The sequence below is a fragment of the Phyllostomus discolor genome, chromosome 1 (genome assembly GCF_004126475.2).
Source record: "Phyllostomus discolor isolate MPI-MPIP mPhyDis1 chromosome 1, mPhyDis1.pri.v3, whole genome shotgun sequence".
Taxonomy (NCBI): domain Eukaryota; kingdom Metazoa; phylum Chordata; class Mammalia; order Chiroptera; family Phyllostomidae; genus Phyllostomus; species Phyllostomus discolor.
The window spans coordinates 185877269-185903504 of record NC_040903.2 but is presented as its reverse complement, the minus strand read 5'-3'; the positions used below and the strand labels follow the sequence as shown (position 1 = coordinate 185903504).

At 40.7% G+C, this 26236-nt stretch overlaps 1 protein-coding gene across 1 annotated transcript; it reads left to right on the top strand.

Annotated features, from left to right (window-relative positions):
- Positions 1-2213: 2213 nt before the first annotated feature.
- DHRS7 (dehydrogenase/reductase 7) lies at positions 2214-19133 on the top strand. Its single transcript, XM_028508050.2, has 7 exons — positions 2214-2482; positions 8727-8879; positions 10797-10903; positions 11372-11611; positions 14151-14273; positions 15930-16145; positions 18738-19133. Exons 1-7 carry the CDS (start codon positions 2350-2352, stop codon positions 18780-18782), a joined length of 1017 nt encoding a protein of 338 aa, XP_028363851.1. The 5' UTR covers positions 2214-2349; the 3' UTR covers positions 18783-19133.
- The last annotated feature ends 7103 nt before the right edge of the window (positions 19134-26236 follow it).

Here is a 26236-nt window from a genome sequence, read left to right as displayed (position 1 = left end):
AACTGATTGGATGAGAACCATCCATATTATAGAGACTAATTAGCTTTTCTTAAAGTCTACTGATTTAAATGTTAATTACATCTAAAAAATACATTCACGATCTCACCTAAAGAGGAACCTAAACAAAACAAGGAACAGACTGGCAGTGACCAGAGGGAGGGGGGCGGGTAGGATAAGGGAGTAAAGAAGGGGAAGAGCCTACTTAAAGAACAAGTGTAAACGACCCAAGGACATGGACAACAAGGTGGGCACTGACTGTGGGGGGCAGCTGGGTGAAGGAGAGCAAAGGTGAAAAAACTGGGACAACTGTAATAGAACAACAATAAAATATTTAATAAAAAAGTCAAAGTTAGACAAAAATAAAAATAAAAATATAAAAAATACATTTATAACAACAACTAGACAGGTGCTTGACCAAAAACTGGACACCATAGCATAGCCAAGTCAAGGTAGAAAATTAACTGTTACAGCATATAAGTTAATAAATGTATGTACATAAAATTATATACATAAATTTACAGTAAGTACATACATGGGAGTGGATGTGACATTTGTACTGAACCAAGTCACCAGATTGAAAAACAAAGACATATTTTTGAGACATTCAGAGCTCACAGAGATTTCTTTTTAAAAAATATTTTTAAAAGATCTTTATTTATTTAAATTATAGTGTATTGATTGTTACTACAGTGGTCCTGATTTTTGTGCCTTTGCCCCCCCTCCACACAGCACCCCCCACTCCCTTAGGCAGTCCCCCCACCATTGTTCATTTCCATGAGTCATGCATATAAGTCCTTTGGCTATTCAATTTCCTATACTGTGCTTTACACCTGCCCTGGCCATTCTGTAATTACCTATTTGTACTTCTTAATCTTCTCACCTCTTCACCCACTCCCCACACTCCCTTCCCATCTGGCAACCATCAAAATGCTCTCTGTAACCATGATTCTGTCTCTCACAGAGACTTCTTAATCTCTAAAGCTGGACAGATCAGAGATCATATTCTCTGGGTGGGTTTCTCCCAGTCCTGGCCTGCTGTCCCACCTCCCACTGCCATAATTGCCATTTGCAGCTCTGTACCCCTCTCACCCTCACAGCAACTGGAGTTTGTGATGGAGAATCCAGTATACCCATGGTATGGTCTGGCTTGCGACACTAAATCTAACTCAACTCTTATATTTTACAGAAGGGGAAACAGGTTCAGAGGAAACTCTTAAAGAGTTTTTACACTGTACTGAGATTTTAGAGTGGTATGTTTAAGCACCTTATTTTAAAAGTCATTCATGATAAAGAAAATAAAACCCTTATTGCAAAGGTGACAGCCCAATGAGGGCGACTCTTGAGCAATATCATTCCGAGTTGTAAGCTAGCTCACAGCTTCCTCAAGGACTCCTAAACTGTAACAATTTGATTCATTAAAATTTAAACATTTTTATTGCTTTCACGTGTGAGGGGAACTCTGCAGGTGTAGAATATACAAGTTTATAAATAAAGTCCCTGACTTTCAGGTTGACATTTAAGAAATTATAATAATGGAAACAAAAAATAATTAATAATGATAACTAATAGTAATAATTACAAAAGAATGAACCACTGTGTACCAGCCTCCGTCCGATCACATACACCTTCTCATTTAAATCCTCCTCCATATTCTTTGTGGGTACAGATAATGAAATAATTTAATTAAGCTCACCCGGGGTGCAGTTACTAAGTTCCGCTGGGTTGGCAAAGGTCCCCCCGATCCGAGCTCCTAGCGCTAGTGCTCATGGACAGTTACGCCCGAAACTGCACTTTCTTGTCCAGCAATTAGGCAAATGTGATTTGCACCGCGCTTCCAATTTTAGTTGACATGGGGCCAATTTAACTCAGAAGGACTGGGTTAATTCGGTGGGGGTTGGGTGGGATGAAAAACAATTTGATGGTTTGTTCGATTCCTGTAGTTAAAGAAGAAAGATAACAGAGAGGAGACCGCGTCTTTCGGTTGAAATATTTGTGCTTTTCCTGTTGACACAACCAGAGCCTTGAAAACTGCCCTCAAAACAACTGCTAAAAAATCGGTTTTTGATACTACAAATCCATGCCTTTTGTTCCTACTGCAACCCTTTATTGGATGCACACGCAGGCGGAACCCGTGTGGCAATTGTGGGGCGGGTACATTTGGTGCGACGTTGGGGCGCACCCCACGCCCACGCGCGCAGCGCGACTCCCGGAGGTGGTGCGGGACTGGGCGGAGCCCGGCGGCACTGCTCCCGGGCGTGCTTGGAAGCAGCCGCAGAGGTCTGGGAGAGCCGCTGCGCTGCTAGGGCGCGGCCCGTCTTCCTCCAGTGGAGTAGGGCGCATGCGGCCGCCATGAGCTGGGACTTTCTGCTTTTGCTGCTGGCGCTGTTCGCGCTGCTGGCGTTCGTGGTGCAGCTGCTGCGCTTCCTGCGGGCTGATGGGGACCTGACCCTGCTGTGGGCCGAGTGGCAGGGGCGACGTCCAGGTGAGGACCCGCAGCCATCCCTCCAGTATGGGAGGCCGGGCCCCCTGCCACCGAGTCTGCGCTGCCTTCGAGTCTCTCTGGGTGGCGTGGAGCTTCCGAGTCGCAAGGCTGAGCCTTTTCCAGGGGCTGCGGGCGAGGGAGGAAGTGGCGATTTTGCCTTTAATCTACTGTTTTGGTCGGCTGGACTTGCATTGTCGCCAAAGTGATAGAGTACTGGAATGGGTGGGCTCCCTCAGGACCCTCAATTCTTACCTGGCTCTCAGGGATTCCGATGCAGTGTCGGAGGACCGTACTTGGAGTAGTGCGCGCGTTCCCCTGGTGTGTAAACGAGACCCCTTTTGATGACTGGAGCTCCGTCTTTCTACTTGATGAAGTTGTTTATCCACCACTTTTCACTCCCCTGGGGTTTTGAAATGGCAAAACTTGAAATTCTCAACGAAAAGAAGATCTAAACCTCTGTAAATTTAAGAAAAGGTTTTTATTTGGGCTAAATTGAGGACATACCAGAGAGCAGAACTCCAAGAAGCCTTGAAACACTGCGCTGACTTGGAAGAGTGAGGGCTGCTTATACAGGTAGAGGGGTAAGCGAGAAGTACACACATTTCAAAGATTAAGATTTTTACATGAGGGGGAAAGGATGTACAGATAAGGCTGGGCTGTCCCCCGTTGGCACAGAGGAATCTGAAAATAGAGTTTGGAAGCATACATTCTTCAAGGCAAACTTTTATCAGGATGCAGAAAGAACAGGCACTGCTTTCTATAATCACTTCTTTTTTTCATATTGAAACTGTTAAAAAGTATACGCGATTATCCCCATGGAATGTACCCAGTAAGGAGTTTGAAAGGCTGTCTAGTCTCCTTTGGTTAATGAGTTTTAGAGCCATTAAAACATCCTTCCTTTCTCCGTGTAACCTGGACTTATACACCTAGTTACTCATTGGAACATGTAAAAGTATAACCCTGGAAAGAACTGGATTGCATTTTGCGGGGAGTAAGATCATTATTGGCATATGAGGGGCATTCCTCCTGTCCCATGTGTATCTGTGCCCTGCTTAATATTTTCTGGTGGTTAACTAACACATTCTGTGTACTCAACAGTGTACTTTGGTCCTTTCCAACATGTGACCTTTATGTGTTACAAGGACTCCTACAAAGTAGACTTTGTTAATTTTACTTTCCAGGTAGAGAAACTAATATTCAGAGAAATTTAATGACCTGCCCAAAGATATGCTTAGGATCCATAAGGGCTGGGGGAAGTAGGATTTTACTGGACCAAGTTTCCTGTATGAAAACTCATCATGTGAGGAAGTTTGCTTGGAAGCAAGGGCTAGTATGCTTTTAAAATGGGGCCAGGAGAGAAGGGAAGTGGTATTGCTTCTGCGGGGTGAGAACTGGTTCTTGGGGACCCAAAAGGAACATGCAGGGGTGTCCAAACTTTTGACATCTCTGGGCCACACTGGAAGAAGAGTTGTCTTGGACCACATTAAATACATTGTGACATGTAATCACAAACAAATCTCAGGGTTTTCAGTAAATCTACAATTTTGTGTTGGGCCAAATTCATAGCCATCCTGAGCTGCATGTGGCTCTTGGGCTGCAGATTGGGCACTCCTGATAGAATAGTGTTTTATGTCTCTAGAAAGCTGAACCCTACCTAATGAAATCTTTTCCCTTAGTTTTTCATTTTTGGTGGGACATATGCAACACTGACATTATTGACTTCATGGAAAATACAGTACACATATGCAAGGTCAGTGCTATAAAACTATGGCAAATTGATGGCTGTGATTGCAGGCTTTCTCTGATGGTTTGCTCTGTTTCACCTGGTGGAATGCATGTGCCTACTGGCTGCTTTGCGGATGTTTGTGTTTGATGCTCAGTGCTTCCGTGTTAACTTGGACTTTGAGAATTACATACAAATAGTTTGTATTTTATTATTTAATTCTCTTTTTAAAAAGATTTTATTTACTTATTTTTAGGGAGGGGAGGGAGGGAGAGAGAGAGAGAGAGAGAGAGAGAGAGAGAGAGAGAGAGAGAGAGAGAGAGGGAGGGAGGGAGAGAGAGAGGGAAACATCAATGTGCAGTTGCTGGGGGTTATAGCCTGCAACTCAGGCATGTACCCTGGCTGGGAATCGAACCTGGGACACTTTGGTTCCCAGCCCGCGCTCAATCCACTGAGCTACGCCAGCCAGGGCGTATTTTATTATTTAATTCTTTACAAATTATCCAACCCACTAATTATGCCAAGCTCTGAAAAGGAAAAATGTTGGTAATATCTAGCAGCCAGTTAAATTAGAAGTTATTTTCACATAGCAAGCAAAAGTTAAAAGTTAAGGTGACTAAACATGAATTCTAACAAATTTATTTAATTTTTTAAATGTTTTACTTTTGCTGTTTTTACTTGGAAGCGAGGGCTAGTATGCCTCCAAATAACAATTTTGGAGGATTTTGAATAAATTTAATTACATTGCTATTATGTAGTTATATGATTTGTTAACTTGCATATGTAGTTTAATACATTACTATTTATCTGAGTAATCACATTACATTAAAGTTGTTCAGCAAATACAGATATAAAGTTAAGTTAAATGTTAATAGTGTTTCATTTTTAACTTTTAATTTTTGAATTTAGCTATTCTTACTGGAGTACACTTTACAGAATGCCTTAAATATAAGGTACAGATATATGTATAAACAGACAGAGAGGAAATCAGTGGAATTACAATTCCATGGGGGAGTTGTTAGAAAAAAAATAACTTACAGGACCCCTGGGAGTGAGGGGTAATGAAAAAAGTGAAAAGACCTTGAGGACATACTCCGGTCCCAAAGTAGCTCAGATTGGAAAGATGGACAGACTCTTATCAATATGAAAAAAAAAATCATCTTCTCTGAAGGTTTATTATTTTTGTCACTTAAAATATAAATAATATGTTCACATAATAAAAAATTAAAAATACAAGGGATATACAGTGAAAAATAAAGCTGTTTCCCAGCCTCGCCCCCACCTACTCTGTATGCCTCTCTAGAGGGAACCACCATGTGCCACCTTTTACGTATTCTTCTAGAGAAGTTCTCTGCCTTTCTAAGCATATATCTCACATGGTGACATTTAAGTGTGACTAATTTTAGATATTGCATGTTGATCCAGAAAAAATATCTGGCACAAGTCCAGAGCAGGGCAAGTCTCAACAGCAGCACATGTGAGGGAAACTCAGGTTTTAGTTGACAGGAACCTCAAAATGAGGCAACTGTGAAGTGACTGCCAGAAAAATTAAGCAAGCCTGGGAGATATTTAGTGTCTTGAAGCAGCAAACTCCCAACAACAACAGATGTCTTCTGTAACCTGGGTCAGCCTTTGTGCTGGGCACTAGGGACACAGCAGTGACTGATCCAGCCACTGTCCAGGCCCTCACACAGGCTGTCTTCTGGGGAACAAGGGAAGCAATTTAGTTACCTCACCCTGCTCTGAACTGTACAGACCCCATGGGAATCCTGTGTCCTGCTCTGGTCGACTCCCTTCAATAGGGACATTGACCAGCTAGAGCCTGTGCAGAGGGGTGGGAGCAGAAGAGTGAGGGAGAAACCTGATGCCATGTCATCTGAGGGAAGGTAGCAGCAATTGGAGGTGTTTATGTACCCTTAGAGGAGCAAGAAGGAGAGGACTTAGGGAGGACATAACACCTGTCTTCAAATAAATGAGGGGTTGTCATGTGCAAGACAGGCTCAATCTATTCTTTCTGGTGTCACAAGGCGTCAGATGCTGGCGGGGAGAAGTTAAAGGTATAGCACATCAGGATAAGAATCTTTGAACTCCTTGAAGGATTAGACTGATCCAACAAAAGGAGTGAGTAATTGCCTCAGAGGTCAGTAGCTTCCTCATCCTGTGAGAGAATTAAGTAGAGACTAGTCGACCTAAGGAGAGAATTCTCACACTGGGCTCGGGATTGAACTGTTAAGTCTTTTTGAACTTCAAGAACCTGGTTTTAGAAGCTTTTTAGGGAGGCTGTTGTATATACTAGAGTCCGTGCAATTTATAAACATTGGTGCAAAAAAAGTTTTCTTCCCCAGGAAGGTGCCAGAACTATAGGTGTATTAAGGTAAAAATGTGAGCCTGGGGATTTTCATTGTTGGGTTTAAATAATATTTGCATCTGGGGGTAAAAATGAAATCTTTGTTAGTTCTACGCTAGTTAGTAAACAGTTACAAACTCTACTTACCCTAGAGTCCAAGTTTTGCAGAACTTTGGAACAATGAGTGATGGGGACTCTGGCCAGCAGTGTCCGCGGTGTTGTGGATGAGACAAACAAATTCACACGGACTGCAGAAGTCCTGTGGAGAAAAAGGGACGGCACGGCCACTCTCTCAAAGAGAGAGCACCTCAACCCTTTCCTGGACAGGCTTTTATTGGCTTTCTAATAGCATACATCAAAGAAGGTTTTCATTCATTATACTTAGGTTTGGTTTAGGTGATTACTTTTTACAGATAACAAACGAAAGGATGTTACCAATTACTTCTTACAGATTGACAAGGAAGAAATGTTGCAAATACAAGGGAACGATAAGAGTGATTGGTCTGGTTAAACTCCATCCTTGGGAGAATTAGCACAGACTTCAGGAAGTTACTTTAGACATGTATAGTAAACATTTGCTGCTTCAACTCAGGGTGAGAAAGTTTTAGCAAGAGCAAGCCTCAAAGCAGCCTAGGTACAATGCAGGCCTGGTTTCCCACGGGAGAACCGATCCATGGATCTGGCTCCTGTGTGCCAACTCGCGCCTGCCAGTTTTCAGATAGGGCTGGGCCCTATCTGAATCTGACGTGGAAAGGCCCTATCTGACGTGGAAAGGCACGTCATGTGATAGAAAAGCATTATGGCTCAGACATTATAACAGGGATGTTTCCATCTTTGGTTCAGATTATTTACATGCAACCCCCTTTCCTGAGGACAAGTTGCTTTTTCTTGAATGGCTAAAAAACAGTTGGATTTTAAAACATTGATCATATTAAAATGTGGGCATCATACGCTGGTGGCCAGAATGTGGCCTTTGGAGTGAGATATACCTGGGCTCATATCTCAGCTCTGCTAGGGATCTTGGGTGTTTATTTGTGGAGTCCCATCTATATCACAGTGTGCTAGGCACTGAGGACATAGCAGGAACAAGGAGCAAGGCAAGCAGGGTGTCAGCCATAAGGAAGTTCGTAGTCTAATGGGATAAATTAATTCCTGTAAACTTCAGTTTCCTTTTTTATAAAATTGAGATAATCCATATTTCATAAGGTTCTTGTGAGGGTTTTAATAAGGTAATGTTTTTAAAACACATAGGAAGTAATGAAAAAATGTTAAGCCATTATAGTCAGTAACCTCATTGCTCCTGGCTGGAGAAATTGAAACACACATGTTAGTGAGTGAATATCTTATGTTTTGCTGCCAAAAGTCCATTTGTTAAAGATTTTTAGCAACGATTATTCACTGATATTTTATTAAGCAGTGAGTATGTCAGACACTGCTGTGAGAACCCTGCCCATTTTAACTTGGTCCTCTGAACAATTCTGTGCCAGAGTTTTTACTATTTTCTAGTTGTAGAAAGTTGAGGCTCTGAGTTCTCTCTCATATAGGAGTGTTTCACTGCTATGTGCTGGAGCTGGGATTTGAACCCTGGCAACTTATGGAGCCCACACTGTCAACCTGACAGGTTCTAGGATCGCTTGACTAGGGTAGTAAACCAGTTTCCTGATTTCTTTTTCATTTGTTTCAAGTTTCCTGGTAGGGTAGGGTGGATATACAGCTATTGTATGCGAAAATTATCTTTCATTTCTTTTACATGCAAGACTTTTTGAAGATTATTTTTCTTTTTAAAAGATTTTATTTATTTACTTTAGAGAGAGGGGAAGAGAGAGAGAAAGAGGGAGAGAAACATCAATGTGTGAGACATCTGTGCATTGCCTCTCGATCGCCCGGACTGTGGACCTGGCCCACAACCCAGTTCAAACTCAGTTTCCTGATTTTTAACTTTCCTAATTGAAAACCAGAAATGTGTATGTTAAGTGACACCTGGTTTGCTATTTTTGACAAATGACACAAATTTTAAGAAACAAGGCACGCAGGAACATTGCATCACAGAGACTCGTGTTACACCCTCATTAATTAGCAGTATTGTTTAAAACACTTTTTCTTTGCTAACTTTTGGATATGGGTGTAATTCATAGCTTATTTTCTTCCTCCCACCCTCGCTCTTTTCTCAATAGAATGGGAGCTGACTGACATGGTGGTGTGGGTGACTGGAGCATCGAGTGGGATTGGTGAGGAGCTGGCTTACCAGCTGTCTAAACTAGGAGTTTCCTTGGTGCTGTCCGCCAGAAGAGTGCAGGAGCTGGAAAGGGTGAAAAGAAGGTGCCTTGGTAAGTGGATCTAAAAACAGCAGCTGTGCTTCCTAGAAATAAAGCAGAATCCAAATTCAAATACAGTTTGGGGAATTTCAGTAGGGAGAGTGGGATTTTCCCGGACAGCACACTCAGGTTCCAAATGCTCCAAGTGTTTTGACCCAAGTCCTCTTCCTTTTGTCATCTCTTAATTGGCAGCCCTGGCCTTCCCCTTCCCTTTTCCTGACACCTTTATGCTTTTTTGTTTTTTAAAATTGCACCGCTTCTTGGTGTTAGGGAGTGACCACCAATTCTCTCAAATGTTGGTGGGTTTTTAGAAACCAAATAAATGCCTTATATTTTTGTCTCAAAGAAGGAACAGTTTGGTTCTTATGTCTGACATACAGGTGTGTAACTGTAGAAATTTACTTAGAAAGGATCCTGACTCATTTTGGTAAATGATACTGAAGTCATGTGGGATGGCTTAAGGTTTTTGTTACAAAGGACGAAAGAATAGGAAGTGAATTAAGCTTAAAAAATGCATCTTGAGATAGTATTTTTCATGTCAATCTATAGGGCAACAAAGTTTATTTTTGTTCCAGTTTTAGTGTGGTTATGTTCACATTGAAAGCAGCCTCAATGAACAAAGTTATTATTTAGTATCTAGGCTGAGATAATTTTGAATTTTCCAGCAGACCATTTTTTTTGGTCATCTACCTGTCATTCTGTAGAAATCTTTCTTTCACTTTGCTGATGGAACTAACTACCCGGAAATGAATGTTAGTTGCCAAAGCCCAAAGGGCTCTTGCATTCTTCCCTGGGCCGTTCCTTGAGGCAGTCACCCCGCTGGTAAGATCTGCGCTAGCAGAGGTGAGCCATGTCAGCATTTCCTAGTTGGAACGAGGCTGGTTGTCTTCCTTTTACCTGCCAGACAACTGGTACACACTTTTTTCTTTCTTTTAAAACAGTTAATGTTTCACAATTTACTCCTTTGTCCATCAGCCTTTATACATCTGATGTTTCCTTATTGGCATTACTTGTACTCCAAGGTCGGAGTTCAAGAAGACTAATTTCAGGTTTTTTCTTTTTTTCTTTCTTTTTTAAAGATTTTATTTATTTATATTAATATTTTAGAGAGGGAAGGGGTCGAGAGAGAGAGAAAGATCAATGTGCGGTTGCTGGCAGCCATGGCCTGCAACCCAGGCATGTGCCCTGACTGGGAATCGAACCTGCAATGCTTGGTTCGCAGCCTGCGCTCAATCCACTGAGCTACGCCAGCCAGGGCAGGTTTTTTCTTTTTTAATAAACAGAAATAGAAAGGGCCATTACAGTCCAACATGATTCTTGGTTAGGAATTCCAGGATTCTGTACTTTTCCATGTTTGCCTCCTGGAATCCTCAGCCTCTGGAAAGAAGTGTCTGTGTGTCATGCCACTGGAGGGCTTGAGCTTCTTACTGATTTTAAGCATAAACTTTGTTTTTCAGTATGTGTAAAAGGGCAACCAATACTGTGAACCTATCATAATATAAAAGTATCTCTATACTTTAAAGAAATTGCTTCAAAAAAATTTTTTACCATGTAGTATAGCCTTGATTTCCTTTAGTCTGTTCCAACGTTAGACTGTTTATATAGTAGCCTATATATAGTAACCTATATAAACAGTCTAACTTTTATAGTCTACTATGGCTACTTCCCATAGAGTCTTCCCAACTCTAGACAAGTTGAGGATTGCCCTTCTCCTTCTCGTGTCCCCAGCCAGCTTGTCTGATAAGATGTTGCCGTATTACTACCAGTCCTCTTCTTGATCACTGAGAGACTCTCCTGCAGGCCCACTCAGAAGTGAGTTTGTTGCCAAGTCTGGTTGTAAGGACGGGTATTAGACTTAATGCAAGTGGCAGGGAGCTTGAATGAACTATTGTGTGACCTCCACACTAATTTTTAAGTGTCTTTATTTAGAGAATGGCAATTTAAAAGGAAAAGATATACTTGTTTTGCCCCTTGACCTGACTGACATAAGTTCACACGAAGTGGCTACCAAAACCGTTCTCCAGGAGTTTGGTAAAGTAAGTAGCATTTTGAATTGATAAGTTTTGCTTTGAAATAGTTGCAAAAGTGATTCCCATCTGTGGTGCTATCATTAAAAGGGCTTGAGGCAAATGGGTCCATGCAGTGAGATCAGGGCCTGTGAGTTGGGCCTCTTAATTTCTGAATCTTTGGCTTTGGGTGATTACTACTTTTCATAATTTAACAAGTACTAACTCCTCTGTGGAGAACAAAAGAAGCTAGAAACTCAGTGCCTTTTATTTTTATAACACTTGCTACTTCCCATAAAGAGTCACCTAAAATAGGAATTGATTCCACAGGCAAATCCTGTTTTTTATTTTATATTTTTATTGCTGACTTCTGGAAATACACCATTCTGAGTCAATGATTCTTCAAGTTAACAATATAAGCAGTCAGCCCTAGGTATTCCATCAAACTCCATTACAGGTCATCTCCAAAGTGACCCTTTTCTGATTTTATTTAACTAGATCGACATTCTGGTCAACAATGGTGGAAGGTCCCAGCGTTCTCTCTGTGTGGAAACCAGCCTGGATGTCTACAAGGAGCTCATAAAACTTAACTACTTAGGGACAGTGTCCTTGACAATGTGTGTTCTGCCTCACATGATCGAGAGGAAACAAGGAAAGATTGTTACTGTGAATAGCTTCACGGGTATCGTATCTGTGCCCCTTTCTAGTGGATATTGTGCCAGCAAACATGCTCTTCGGGTAAGGCTGCTCAAACTGGCTTGCATAGAACTGACCTCAATGTACATGGGGGATATGGCTGCTACTACAAGAGGTCATTGGAACTATGCAGTGATGCAGAGCGATAGAGACCCAAGGAGATCTTTGATAGAGGACATCCCTCAAAGATGCCTAAAAAGACTTGAACCTCACCTCCCTCTTTCTAATTTAGCAAACACGTATTGAGCACCTGCAACTGTGCCATGCACTGCAGCAGATCCCTGGGATAGAAAAATGATGAGATACGGTACCCGCCCTCAAGAATTATATAATCCAGTCAACATATCACCCTTCACCTTTTCCTCATTTTTACCGCATCTTTGTGGCAAATTTGGGGTTTACCCCTGATTTCTTCATATACTTCAGGGTGTAGTTTTCTTCCCTACTTCTGGGACTTCTTTTTCCTCTTCCATTTATGTGGGGTTTATTTAACCTGGTCTACATATATAAGCATGTCAGAAATAGGAACTACCCATTAGAGGATCTGCCTTGTGCTTCATAGCCCTGATGGGACTAGCTTTGACTGTATTTACCCTGGGTTCACTGGAAGAAGACAGGCTAGGAGAGAAGCTTGATTTGGTTTGCTTAACTTTTGAGTTGTCAATATTAGAAATGAATGAATTTTTAATGATGGGTAAGAGTGGATATGAAGAAATGTTATTAAACTGTAACAAGGAACAAATTAAGTCATAAGGCCAAGAGGAGGAGAATGATTAAAGAAGATTCCCAATTTGTAGTTAATGCTGTTGAAGGTCAGTTTACAGAGAATAGTTCACTGTTGGAATGATGAGACGGATAGGTGAATGATCATCAGTTTCAGGAAAATGTGAAGGGTTGGTTCCTTGGAACGTCCTTTCTGTTGTGAAAAGCAGACAGTTGTAGAGAGTGAGGAAAGGGACTGCTACGTGACCATTTCCTCATATTTGGCAACAGGGTATCAGTCACTTCCTGCAGAGTAGCTGGGCAACTCTGGTAGATGAGGGAAGGTGGCTCCCCCATCTGTTTGGCACCAAGTGTGTCATGAGACATGCAGGATGCTCTCAGTCAAACACAATGTAAGTTGTCTGGCCTGTCCTCTAAGGCTTACTATTTTATTGTTGGCTTTGATCCTCAGACACAATGTGTCAGATAAAGGATCTTTGAAGAGCACATTTCCTTGTCAGACGCCTGGCAAGCTAGAGTGAACTTGTTTATCAATGAAAAGTTCACACTATCATGTTATACTAGAGGTGACTTCAAACAAGAAGAGGTTTTAGTGTCTGATGTATTGGCTCTTATTGTGTCTGTCCTCTCTCCTCTGCTAAAGAGTGGCAGAAAGTGAAGGGTATGGGAGTTTCTTCATTTAGAAAGCCTTTTTCCTGCCCATCAGAGTTAGGCACTGTCTTAGTCTCTGGCAGCATGAATCATCGTAGGCCCTGTGTTTTTGTTAGGGGTCAGAGTTAAGGGCTGGTACCTACTTTAACGTTATTGGATCATAAATACATGTACCCTAGGGGTTAGGTCTTTAGGCTTTTCAGTAGTTAACTCAGCTCATAACAATGTAATCTTGGACCATTTTCCAAATTAGGAAAAGAGATTTAGGGAAAGTAGATGTTTACTCCCTATTTGGTTTAGAAATGGCAAGTATATTTAAGTCTAGAGGGTTTTACTGTCCAGAGAAGTTGAATGTTGGCTGAAACTAATGATAAACTGGTAATAAATAGAAAAGGTTGATTCCTTCCCCTTGCTCTTTCCCTCCCTCCCTCTCTCCCTCCCTCCCTCCCTCCCTTCCTTATTTGAGGATATGTTCACTGATTTTAGAGAGAGAGAAAAGGGGGCAGAGAGGGAGAGAGCCAGCCAGCCAGCCAGCCAGACACAGACATTGATGTGAGACAGAAATATCAGTTGGTTGCCTCCTGTATATGCCCCAACCAGGGATTGAACCCACATCCTAGGCATGTGCTCTGACTGGGGATTGGACCCGCAACCTTTCTGTGTATGGGATGACCCTCCAACCAGCTGAGCCACCTGGTTAGGGCTGCATTCTTCTCGATGAGAGTTTCTGTTAAGTACTAATTCCCTCCCCATCCCCCTGCCCCAATACTGGCACGTTAGACCACTTTGAGAGGTAAAAAGAAACCAAACCTGAGTGATTCTCAGTGGAGAACATGCACCCCTTTTGGAGTGAGATATGGGGATTGGTGTAGAGTGTGTATCAGAATCTCCAGGGGGTATTTTTTCACCTATCCAGTGTTTGCTTACCTTAAAAATCACTGATGGCATGATCCACCACTACCAAACAGGTGAACCATTCATACCTCGAAAGAGCTGAAAATGCTATACTAGATGGCCTCCAGTCTTACGGTTAAAAATACCTAATAAGGTTGCACAATTACATTTCCTGTTAGTCACGCATTTCAGAACATATTTTGATAATGTGTTGCTTTATTGTCCCTCATAGTTGAAGAACTATGTAGGTATTAATTTGCTTAAACATGAGATATATGTCTGTATTTATTTGCTTTTTTATTTTGTCTACTAGGGCTTTTTTAACAGCCTTCGAGCTGAACTCTTCGAGTACCCAGGTATAGTAGTGTCTAACATTTTCCCAGGACCTGTGCAATCAAATATTGTGAAGAATGCCCTAACTAATGATGTCACACAGGTAAAAATTTCTAGTTGGGATATAATTTGAATGCTTTAGTAGTTATTTATTGGTGTTATATCACTATGCCTCAGGGTTTTGTGACTTATTTACAAGCCATAACTCATAGCATAAGGGAAATTGTGAAGGTTAGCTGATAGTGTTTTGACAGCCAGTTTTAATAAAGGCTAAAGAAATTGTTGGATAAGTAATCCACTGTTACGGGATTTAAAAAACCCAGTTTCTGTTCATTGACAAAGTATAGCAATACTGAAAGGCTCTGTGTGGCTAAATTTTAGTATATTAAATGTATTGCTCTTTTAAAGAGGAATTGCGGTGAAGGAGCTTAGAAAAAGCCTTGTTCTATTGTGATAATTTTAGGTTAGCTTCACCCAGGCCTGTGCTGCCTTCAGCTCGGATTATATAGAGTGATTTATCAATGAGTATCAGATGTCTAATGAAGAATCCAGTCACTCAGTAATACAAAATCCCTCTAAAGACCATGACATTTTCCTTTTTCTCCGTTAAGATCTATTTCTACTGTGACATCAATCTGTATATGTTTCTATGTAAATGTTCAGAGATATAATTTATATTTTTCACACTTTCTGTGGAGCCTCTAAGGTAAAATGGAATAATCATCCCACTGTAGGAATCAAGGGACTTGGAATGTAGACATGGTTATTTTAATGGTCTGTGTCAGTGCAGATGAGTAACTACCTTCCTGGGCCTCAGTTTATTTATTTATAGAATGATAGTGGGTTGACTAGATTAGCAGTACCAGATGTGTCCACTACCAAGAAACCACTTTTTTATCTTTTTCCTCCATTTCACCCCCAAGGACTCTATGGTTTTTTTTTTTAAGATTTTTTTCAAGGATATGTTTATTGTTTTTAGAGAGAGGAAGGGAGAGACAGAGAGGGTGAGACAGCAACAGACATCGATATGAGAGAGAAACATTGATTGGTTGCTTCCTGTATGCACCCCGACCTGGGGATCAAACCTACAACCTAGCTGTGTGCCCCGGCTGGCAACCTTTTGTGCATGGGACGATGCTCAACCAAGTGAGCCATCCAGCCAGGGCTGGACTCTTCTGTGTTAATAGAATTTAATTTGTTAAATGTATGTATGAATTTGCTTAAAGATTTTTATTATTAAAGTGATATATGATTATCCTAAAGTACACTAAGATGATACAATTCTAATTAAAAGTGGAGAAACTTCATCTTTTAGTTAACCTGCACAGTCTTATCTGGTAAGTGTATACAATTCCTGTTAGGCATTTTTGAAATATTGTAGACACCTGTTAGTACCAATGGGAGACTCCTAGGCAGCATGAGGTCACATAAAGGAGTCACTCAACTAGATGACTTCTGGGTCCTTTCTAGCTTAAAAGTTTTTAATTTTTATTATCTTTTTTTATTTTTAGAAAGAGGGGAAGGGAAGGAGAAAGAGAGGGAGAGAAACTCTCAATGGGTTTTCTCTCACATGGCCCCCACTGGGGACCTGGCCTGCAACCCAGGCATGTGTCCTAATTGGGAATCAACCAGCAACCCTTTGGTTCACAGCCTGAGCTCAATCCACTGAGCTACACCAGGCATGGCTCTAGCTTAAAAGTTTTATGAAATGCCTTGGATAAACACTCAGCATTCACTTCATCTTTAAAATGTTTCTTAGTCTGTAGGTAGCGACCCAGACCAGCCCAACAAGATGGCCACCAGCCGTTGTGCACGGCTGATGCTGGTCAGCATGGCCAATGACCTGAAGGAAGTTTGGATTGGAGAGCAGCCTTTTCTGTTGGTGGCATATCTGTGGCAGTATATGCCAACCTGGGGCATGTGGCTCATGAACATACTGGGGAAGAAAATCATTAAGAACTTTAAGGGTGGTCTGGTAAGAACAATTTACACGTTTCTTAATACATATCAAACTTGTAGGGAAGCATGACGTTTTCTAGTGCTTAAAAACTTTTCTTAACCTTCTACTAATCTCATGAGATCAACACAAAAGATATAAAAGGTATTTTATCCCCCATGCGTATCTGTTGGATCATTATAAATTACTACTGGTCTTGGAGAAAGAAGTTTACTGTAAGGTAAAATCAAAACAAAGATTGCCATTTTTTCTTCCACACTTACTGTTTGACCACTGTGTGTGCCGAATGCTCTTTCTTCTCACAAACTCCCACTCAGCCTACAGAATGGCTCTGGTGTCGCCTCCTCGGGTTGATAGCCGGCTTGCCATCTCATTTCTCCCCAGGACTGCGTGGATGGCAGCCCTGTGCTCACCTCTGCTGAAGCACTTGTGCTGTTAAAACCGACGCAGCCTCGCTTGGTCGTACAGGCTCCTTTGCACTGACCCAGAAACACTCCGCACATCCGAGAGGTGCCTGCGTCTGTGTCCAAGAAAATAGGCAGATCATTCATTCTTTCAACACTCCTCCTTAGAGAAAAGTGAAGAGTATTATGAACCATTTCTGAGAAAATTCTGACCATTCAAAGAATTTAATGTATGAACAGCACAGGAAATGTTAAGGAATTAAGCCAGAAATTACAGAGATGATTACACAAAGAAAGGTTATTTCTGTGGATGGTTTTTATTGTTGAAGCATTTCTTCCAATGATACTACCTTCTTCCAGAAATAAGTGAGTAGGCATTGACGCAGACACAGAATTATAAAGTGGGATTACCGTGTGTATCATTATATAACCTACCACTAGTTAAGCAATCCACGAATTGTTGGATGTTTCATTTGCTCCAACTTTCTGCTGGACAGTAAAAATGAATTAGTGAAAAGGGCAAAAATGCTTAAAACAAAATGCTGCACTAACCCATCCAGAGCTTGAAAAATCATGAAGATGGCAGGGAAGAGGGGGTGGCTATACATTTTCTCCTAACTTGTACTGTGGACCAGTTTGCTTTGGGCCAAATCATGTGTAAGTGTTTTGGTAATATTGGGTCTTGGTAGTGTGGGATGGTTCTAAAGGTAGAGCTTCATCAACGATTACATCTGAGTTTTAAATTTGGGATATAGGTGACATAGTTGTATTGTGCCCACTGATGGATGAGAGTCGAGAGGGAAATGCCACCTCACTAGAGAGGTGACACAGCACCCTGGTGCCCGGCTGCGTGGGTTGAAATCCCAGTTTTGCCCCATTCAGTCCCACGACCTCAGGCCGGTTACTTCTCTGTCAGTAATGTCCCCATCTACAAAACGGAGATTAACGATGACAACAGCACCTAGTCACAGAATTGTTACAGGGACTGAAGGAGCTACTATGTGGACAACTCTTAAAACACACTGCAGAGTGTTGTACTCATTAAAGGTTAGCTGTTAATACTTTCATTTTGATGGTAAAAGGATACTGAACTAATAGTGTGAAGATTAGAGTTAAATAATATGGCAGAGAGACACACATTATAGAAATAATTGTTTCAGAGGGGAGAGAAGGACCAGGGTCTAGAGTTTCAGTCCCACTGTAGCAGATGTTACAATATTTTATTTTTTACATGATATTTAACTGTAAAATCTAAACATTACTCAGTAAATCTAGCACTTGACGGTCTTTCTCTTCCTACCACTGTCTTGAATATATTGCTTATTATGTGGTCTTGTTGCTTTATCACTTTTTTAAATGATACGCTGGGCATCATTTCATTTCCCAGTACTATTTCTGAGATACCATACCTCATTCTTTACACAAAACCATAGAAACTTTTAAACATTGTTTCTCATTTTTTTACTCAGTTCTCTCCTCCCTCCTTCTTCCTCCACATTGTTATTTCTATTTTACATATCCATCCCCTTATTGCAACTTGTTTATAACCTAAGATAAGAGAATACCAGTATAGCTTTATCCCAAACTAAATGTACTTGGGGATAATACTTGAATTTGTTTCTGTCCCTTAGTCTGGGAACAGTATGGCTGGAACTTTGTTAAAGTGAACGTTTGTTATTTTTAGAGATTAAGAACAATAGCTACATTCCATTTTGTGTTTTATTTTTTCTGTCTTACTGCAAATTCTTGGAAGTAGTAAATGCATGTCTTCTCAAATGAAATGTCACATCTTAGGGATGATTGTGTTGCCTTGTTTAAAAGCAATATACTCAAAAGTTCACAAATCATTTTAGAGTTATCTGTCCAATATTTCAATTCTAAATATTCCGATTCTTTGTAATTATTAACGCAAGTCTGTGTATGTACGATGTGCTGCTCCGGAAGAGTGATAATAGAGATTTCAGCATTAACCAAATGACATGAGCAGATGCATATCAGTGATAGAAGAGATAATGATGCCAAGCCTATTCTGCAGATCTAGAATTAACTATGATTTTTATTCTAATTTAAGCATTTGCCCAGGTTTTATAAATAAGAATTCTCACAGTGAATCATAATGATATAGTCCCTTAAAACAGGAGGAATTGTCAAAAACTGGGGTAAACACAAGGAGGGACTGATTTGTATTACTGTCACTCTGTTACAGGGTACATTTTCTTACGCAAACACCTGGAGGACAAAACATGACTGATGGAGTACCTGCATTTTCAAGCCACTGGAGGAAGAACCAGAAGCCATGAGAACAGCCATCTTCTCGTGCGCAGAAGAGTAACTTGTGATTTTACTTCTTAATAGATACAGCTTTCTTTCCAACATGTAATAAACAACAAATAAAAGATTGCCATGAATCTTGCAATAAAGAGTAATACATACTACATTCTTGGGGAAAAAAAAGAGCATTTTAACATACTCTAGCACTTATCCTTAAAATCTAGGTTAGCGGAATGGTAATCAAAGAATTACAGTAATCCATTTAATGTTAATGTATGGAATATTACACAAAGCTGAGTAGTGAGCAGATATAAACACCTGTTATATGCCATTTGCTGTACTGAGGTGTTTTGTATTAATTCATTTATTCCTCATAACAGCACACTAAGGTAGGTGTTCATATCCACCTTTATAGATTAAAAATGAGGTGCCCAAAGCAAGTTGGTGTTACTTTTCCAAGGTCACAGGGCTAGTAAGGGGTAAAGTCAAGATTAAACACCAGGAAGACTCCATTGGCAACTCCTTACTCTAATTTTACTTTAATTTTTAGCACCTTGCTGTAGAGAACATGCATAGGCCACCATAGAAAATCAACAAATATTCCCTAATTATCTACTGTCAAAGGGGGTTTAACAGAAAAAAAATGTGGTTCTTTATAAGCAGTTCACAGTTTAGCTATAGGCAAGGTAACATACATAAAATAACTGTAGAATGGTTGTTGAGGAAGTTGGAGGCCACCCTGGTGGCCATCCTGGGGAAAGGGGAAAGGGGATGTGTGGTGAAGGTGCATGGGGCACAGCAAGTAAAAGCAATGGGATAAATGCACACACAGCAACATGGATGTGTCTTAGAAGCTTGGTGATGAATGAATAAAATGAAAGAACTATAACAACTGTGCTAATACACACTGAAGTTTATGTGCGTAGAAGGTAGCACTCATTTTGTAAGAATGCAATGAAGAAATAAACATTTAGATGTATTGTAATGGTTGCTCAGGATGGGGAGGAGAATGGGGGTGTAGTATGGGGATAAAATGTAATAAGAGAGGGCTCTTGTACAACCAGTGGTGAAAAAATGATTAATCCACACTGGCCTGGGGTAAAAACGAAAAGATGGATTGTTGGAACAACTCTAGAATGCTACAAAGTAACATCGTGTGGCATGGCATAGACTGTAAGTGCAAGTTTAGAAAAGGGTGAGATTTGCAGATAGGTTAGTGTGGAAGCTCCTTGTTTTGTTAAAAAAAATTTTTTTTTAGAGGGCGAGTGAGAAAGGGAAACATCGATGTGAGAGAAACATTGATTCAGGCCTTCTGTGTACACCCAGACCTGGGATGGAACCTATAACCTAGGCACACGTCCTGACTAGTAATTGAACCCATGGCCTTTCGGCTTGTGGGAAGATGCCCAACCAACTGAGTCACACTGGCCAGGGCACTGTGGAAGCTTTGTAGAAAAGGCGTGACTTGAACTGAGCCTTGAAAGAGTACACTTTAAGAGAGGCTTCAGATCAGGGTCCAGGTCAGTTTTGTTTTACTTGTCATTGAACCTACAGTGGTTGGCACTGTGCTTGCCAATGTTTAGGGTTTGTTGAGAGTATGTAGGCTAGGCATTCTTTTAATCCTCAGCCTAGGACATTATTTTCATTGCTTTTTAAGAGACGGGGAGGGAGAGAAACATTGATGTGAGAGAAAAGCATTAACTGGTTGCCTCCCATACACACCCAGGCTGGGGACTGTACGTGGATCCTATGTGCTTAGACTGGGGTTTGGAACCTGCACCCTAGGCATGTGCCCTGACTGGGAATTGGACTCACAACCCTTCGGTTACGGGATGACAGTCCAACTAAGCCACAGCAGCCAGGTCAGCCAGACATTTTTTTCCACTTATTTCACAAATATTTATTAAGGGCTGGACACTGGTCTAGGTGCCATGAACAGCCAGACATTCTTTGCCTCCAGAATGTCATGGATGAAAACTCAGAGAGACTGAAATTAGCATGGTATGAGGATAAAGGAAAAATGAAAATGAATTCAGTTTGCTTAATTACACCAGCCAATGAATGGTAGCAAAGGTATAATTTTAAATGATTTTTAGAAATTCATCTGTATAGTGTTTTTTATAGCATGTAATTAATAATATCTGTATAAGCCCTCTGTCATTCTCAGGCTATTTTGCCAGCAGCCCAAGATGGAAAGGTAGATTTTTGTCAAAGTTCATTTTCTCAAAGATAGTCAAGAAATGTGAAACAAAGTGTTCATATATTGACTTTAAGAAAAGTATTATTTTGCACTGACATCTCATTTCCTGATTATTATCTCCAATGGCCCTTTGAAATAACAAGGAGATGGTATGTTCCATTCTACCAGTGCTGAAAGTGAGGCATAAATGGGTTTGTGCAAGAGGATGGCTGGCGAGTTGGTAGAAAGGTCACCAGGAGAAGCTATGGCTTTAGGGTTTGTCTGCTCAAGTACTGAGTGCACAAATAAAATCACATGAGACCTTAGTTATAGTCAATTATTGACAGGTAGATTTAATAGACATCCTATTGTTTTTAACATCTTTACTGAAATATAATTGAGGTACAATAAATTGCATGTACGAAGTCTGTCCAGATGGTATCCAGCCATGTAATATGAAACATAGGTATTTATTGAAGAAGATACAAGAAAGATTGTACATAGGACAACTGACCTTTTAGTCCCCTTCAAAGTAGGCACCTTGGGACCTCGCACAGTTTCCCAGTTGCCATCAGCTACTCCATTGTATTTTCCTGAATCTCATTGACAGTGTGAAATCTCTTCCCTTTCAAAGGTGATTTTAGTTTTGGGGAAAGCTGGAAGTCGCAGGGTGCCAAATCTGGGCTGTAGAGGGGCTGAGTTACCTGGGTGACTTGATGTTTTGCCAAAAAACTGCATGAGAAGTGATGTTGTGATGAAGCTGCCAATCACAGTTACCAATAGCTGCAGCCTTCTGAACCATTGAAATAGTTTCTAGAGAGGAATGTTCAAGCTTAATGCAAAATTTGATGCAGATCTGTTGCTTTACTTGCACAGTGATTTTGAATGCGACGATCACACAGTACACATGCTCACTCAATGTCATCTGCCCCCATGGACTAGTACAGTGAAATCATCATTGTTCACGCATGTGCATTCCAGTCCACTGTCCTTGACTGCCAGGTTGCATCAATGTCACGCAAACTGTTACATTAACAATGGGTGGACTTTTTCTGGACAGATCTCATATTTTAAGTGTAGAATTTGATAAATTTTATCTTTCTCTTTCGCCTTATTACACTTTCCTCCTCAGCTTAGTAGTTGTATACTTCCTTTTTCTGTTTTTTAGTGGTTATTCTATTGGTGATACAGCAAAATCTAATTTAATTACCTGGTACTTTAAAATTCTCTCTGGATAATACAAGGGTCTAGAATTCTTTAACTCTGTTAATTCCTGCACCAATTTATATACTGCTATTGTTATGTATTTTGACTTTTACTTTAACCTCTAAAACTATCTTATATCATCATTAATATAGGATTAACCATATATTTATCTTTTTTATTACTGTTCATACCTTCCTGTATCCCTGAGCTACTTCAGGATTATTTTTCTTCTCTCTGAAAACGTATTTGTTTCCTTTTATGAGAATCTGCTGTTGAACATATTGTGTTTGAAAGTGTCTTTCCCTTCATCCTCAAAGAGTTTTTGGTGAAAGGCTGAGTATAGAGTCTGTTTGCAGTTACTGTCTATCGAGAAGTTAGTTGTCAGTTTGCTTATATTGCTCTTCCTTTGATAGCAATGTCTGTTATGTCCTTCTGGCTGCTTTTATGATTTCCTTTTCATATATTTTTTCCTTATGATGTGCTGGGGTGTGGTTTTATTTATTGCGCTTTGCTCTTGCAGAGATTGATGGCTCTTAATAATATGATAAATTCTCGAGTCATTATCTCCTAAAATGTTGGTCTGGCTAGATTCTCCTCTCCTGGAATTCCAATGACTTGTATGTCAAATCTCATGGCAACACTATGTCTCTTAATCTTCTCATTGTATTTTCCATTATTTTGTGTCATTTTTCATATCAGATATTGAGTTGGCCAAAAAGTCCATTTAGTTTTTTCCATAAAAGATACATTTTCCATTTTCACCAATAACTTTATTGATTTGGATATTTTGAGTATGTTGGCTATTACTTGCTATTGACTTCTAGTAGGGAGAGGTAAGGGGTGCTGCTAAACATCTTCCAGTGCATAAGCCAGCCCCACAGCAAAGGATTATTGGGCCAAAATGTCAATGGTACTGAGAAACTTCACAAACTACTTATGACATGGTCAATCAGTCACAGCACATTCTCCATAAATTGCACAAATTGTTTTTTTGCGTTTCAGTTGTGTTTTTACCTTTCTTGAATCAATAAAGCATGGTATGCCCAAAATGCTGCATGTATCTTTCATCTTCAATGGTAAAATGGCTACACAAAAATTCACCAATTTTTATGTTTAAAAATGCACGCTGATATGACAGGTGTCACAATACAATCTAACAAAATTGTTTTGAATGAAGTTAAAGACAACTAAGCACTACTAGAGCCATTATTTGGAAAAAACAAACAAACTTTTTGGCCAAGCCAATGTTTACTTCTGACCTAACTTCTAGTTCACTAATTCGTACTTTAGGTGCGTCCAATTTCTTTCAAATACATTCAGAGTTCTTAAACTTGATTAATGTATTTTTCAGTTTGGGACTTGTCAGTTCTTCTGTATTATTTCTAATTTTCTGCAGAAACTTTGAGTCTTGTGTTTTTCTGTCTTTGTACCAAACATTGTAATTACCAAGCCTGTGTTTAAAAACTCATTATCTGGATGCCCTGTGGGTCTGTTCATATTATCTATCATTTCTCTTGGTTTTGATCATGTTGTCTTACCTCCTCCGGTGCTTTAGATTGTCCAATATTAAATATGAAAAATTATAAAAAATAACTTGAAAGGTCAGTCCAGAGAACACTTACATTTGCTCTGGGTAGTGGCTAGCTTTGCTAGGAATCCCAGGGTCACCTTAGTCCAGTTTTGGGGGTTGCAAAAATTCAAATAGCACCTATTTTTTGTTCCCCCTTAAAATTAGGATATAGTCCTTGAGGTCCCAATCCAAAGTGTTGTCAGTTACTAAAGTCCCTCCCTCCTTTGTAGAAGAGCCTTGGACTCCCAATTTTTCTCCCTCTAACTCTGCAGCAAGGCTATAAAATTGTTTAGCTTCTCAGGCTCTCAGCTACCTCCTCCTGAATGGCAAATGCTCCCAGAAAAGAAAAAAAGCAGCCCAAATGCTTAGCTCAGGTCTCTAAATTTTATTCTTCTTTCGATCTTGTTGATGGAATTCATTATCTTCTTGGTTCTCTGATACCTTTAAGTAGGTTCAAAAATGTTATTTTGCCCAGTTTTGCTAGTTGTTCTTTGTGAGATCATTGCTGTGAATTACCTATGCATTACTAAAGTAGAAGTCAGAAAAGCAGGTTTTTAGTAAAATTCAGTAAGGTCACTTTTGAATACATCAGATGGGAAAACAAGTTACTTATATGTGATCAGTGCTAAGGAGAGGTTGAGGTAGGTATATACAGAATGGGGCAAAATGTTTGCCGTTGTTCACAGTAACAACACAAGAATAAACTGTTTTGCATACCTACAACTGTAAACCTATAGTGGATTACATTGTTTATGGCAGGGGTGTCAAACTCATTTTCACTGGGGGTCACATCGGCCTCACAGTTGCCTTCAAAGGGCCAAATGTAATTTCAACTCCTTGACAGTTAAGGAGCAGTTACATTTATACAGTCCTAAAATTATTTTGCCCCTTTGAAGGCAACCGCAAGGCTGATATGGCTCCCAGTGAAAATAAGTTTGACAACCCCTGGTTTATGGTGAATACAGATTAAGAAGAGGGGGCCTGGAACCAATTGGTGAGAAGTTCCAAAATTCAGAGGTCTGCTAGAAAAAGGAAAGCAGCAAAAGAGATTGAGCAGTCAGGGAGATAGGAAGAAAATGAAGATAATGTGGTGTCAGGGGGGGGGCCCTGAAAGAAAAAATAAATGTGATTCAAGGAGTGCTCAAATGTGTCAAATGCTACTTAGAGGGCAAGTAAGATGAGAACATGGAAGTGACTAGCTGATTTGACAATTTGAAGGTAAATAGTGACCTTAATTAAAACTTTCTTTGGAGAAATAGTAGAAATGGAATCCAGACTGAAATGGTTTTGTAATGGAGTGCATAGTGAGGGTCCTCTAAAATAGGAGAAAACCCCCTAGCACCTTTCACTTGGGGCAAGGAAGAAGTGGATGATATGTTTAAGATACTTTGGAGAACAATGGCAAGTTAACAGTGGTACCTTTCTTAAACGGTAAGAGCGAATAGTGATTTGTGACATAAATCCAGGGAAGGTGCATCACAGGGAACTCTTGCCCTGACTAAAGATGGCAGGTGAAAGAAGGTGGAAAATACCAGGAACTGGCAGAAGTGGCACATCATAGGAGGGGCCAGGTATGAGGTCACATAGGCAGTTCTGTGCCAAGCATTTATAATAAGGGCAGGCTGAAAGAGAAGGGGTCTGGCCCACCATGAGGCCTGGCGTGTGAGATGCCACAAGGACCGGTGGAAGAGCAAGCTATATGGCTTGGAGTAAGAAAGAGAAGACCCGTTGGGAAGCCCGCCTGAAGATGGTGGCAGAGCTGAAGGAGCCATGCAGGGACCTGACTAAATAAGTATGTATTCGTGGGAGATGCTCGGAGCTGAACTGGGACTGGGAATGCTGAGCTACTTCTGCTTCTCTGAAGGGCATACAGAGAAGCCACTCTTTTGGGATGTGTGTCTCCTTGGGCGCCACCATGACCCAGTGTAATGGGCACATGTTTCCCCGAACCACTACATGGAGAGCGAGAGGACTGTACCCCAGATCCTGAAGGGGAGCTGCTGGGAGAATGGTGACTCTGAAACCCACAAAAGGGATGGAGACCTGTTTGTGCAGCTGGCTTAAGAACAGATAAGGATATGGGGAACTTCTGGTCACGCTTTTGCTTACAGCCTGGTGGGGAGCATTGGAAGGGCTGAGTCTCGTGGGAGAATAGGGTTCTGACCAGGAGTGCTCTCAGCCCCGACAGAGGTTGAAAAGCTGTTAATAAGAACCTGTTTCTTTCAACACTAACTGTTGGGTCATGTGTTAAGGTGACATGTGGTGGCGCCCTGGTTTGCTTGGTCACAGTTTGAAAAGGGAAAGATAAGGAAACCTGGTTATGAATGAATAAGGACATGGAGTAGTTTGAGGAGCAGGCAAGGTAAAGGGAAAGCATGGCTTATCGTTATGGTGACAATAAAAATCTTAAAACAGCTTAAAATGCCCATTATTTGGGGGGTTGCTATACCTATCAGTGTCATACAGTCATTAAAACTGA

What these genes read in the sequence shown, in the direction of transcription:
- DHRS7 (XM_028508050.2), top strand. Translation starts at nt 2,350, where the DNA reads ATGAGCTGGGACTTTCTGCTTTTGCTGCTGGCGCTGTTCGCGCTGCTG. An exon ending in GTGGCAGGGGCGACGTCCAG is followed by an intron (nt 2,483 to 8,726) that starts GTGAGGACCCGC and finishes TTTTCTCAATAG; the next exon opens with AATGGGAGCTGACTGACATG. An exon ending in CCAGCAAACATGCTCTTCGG is followed by an intron (nt 11,612 to 14,150) that starts GTAAGGCTGCTC and finishes TTTGTCTACTAG; the next exon opens with GGCTTTTTTAACAGCCTTCG.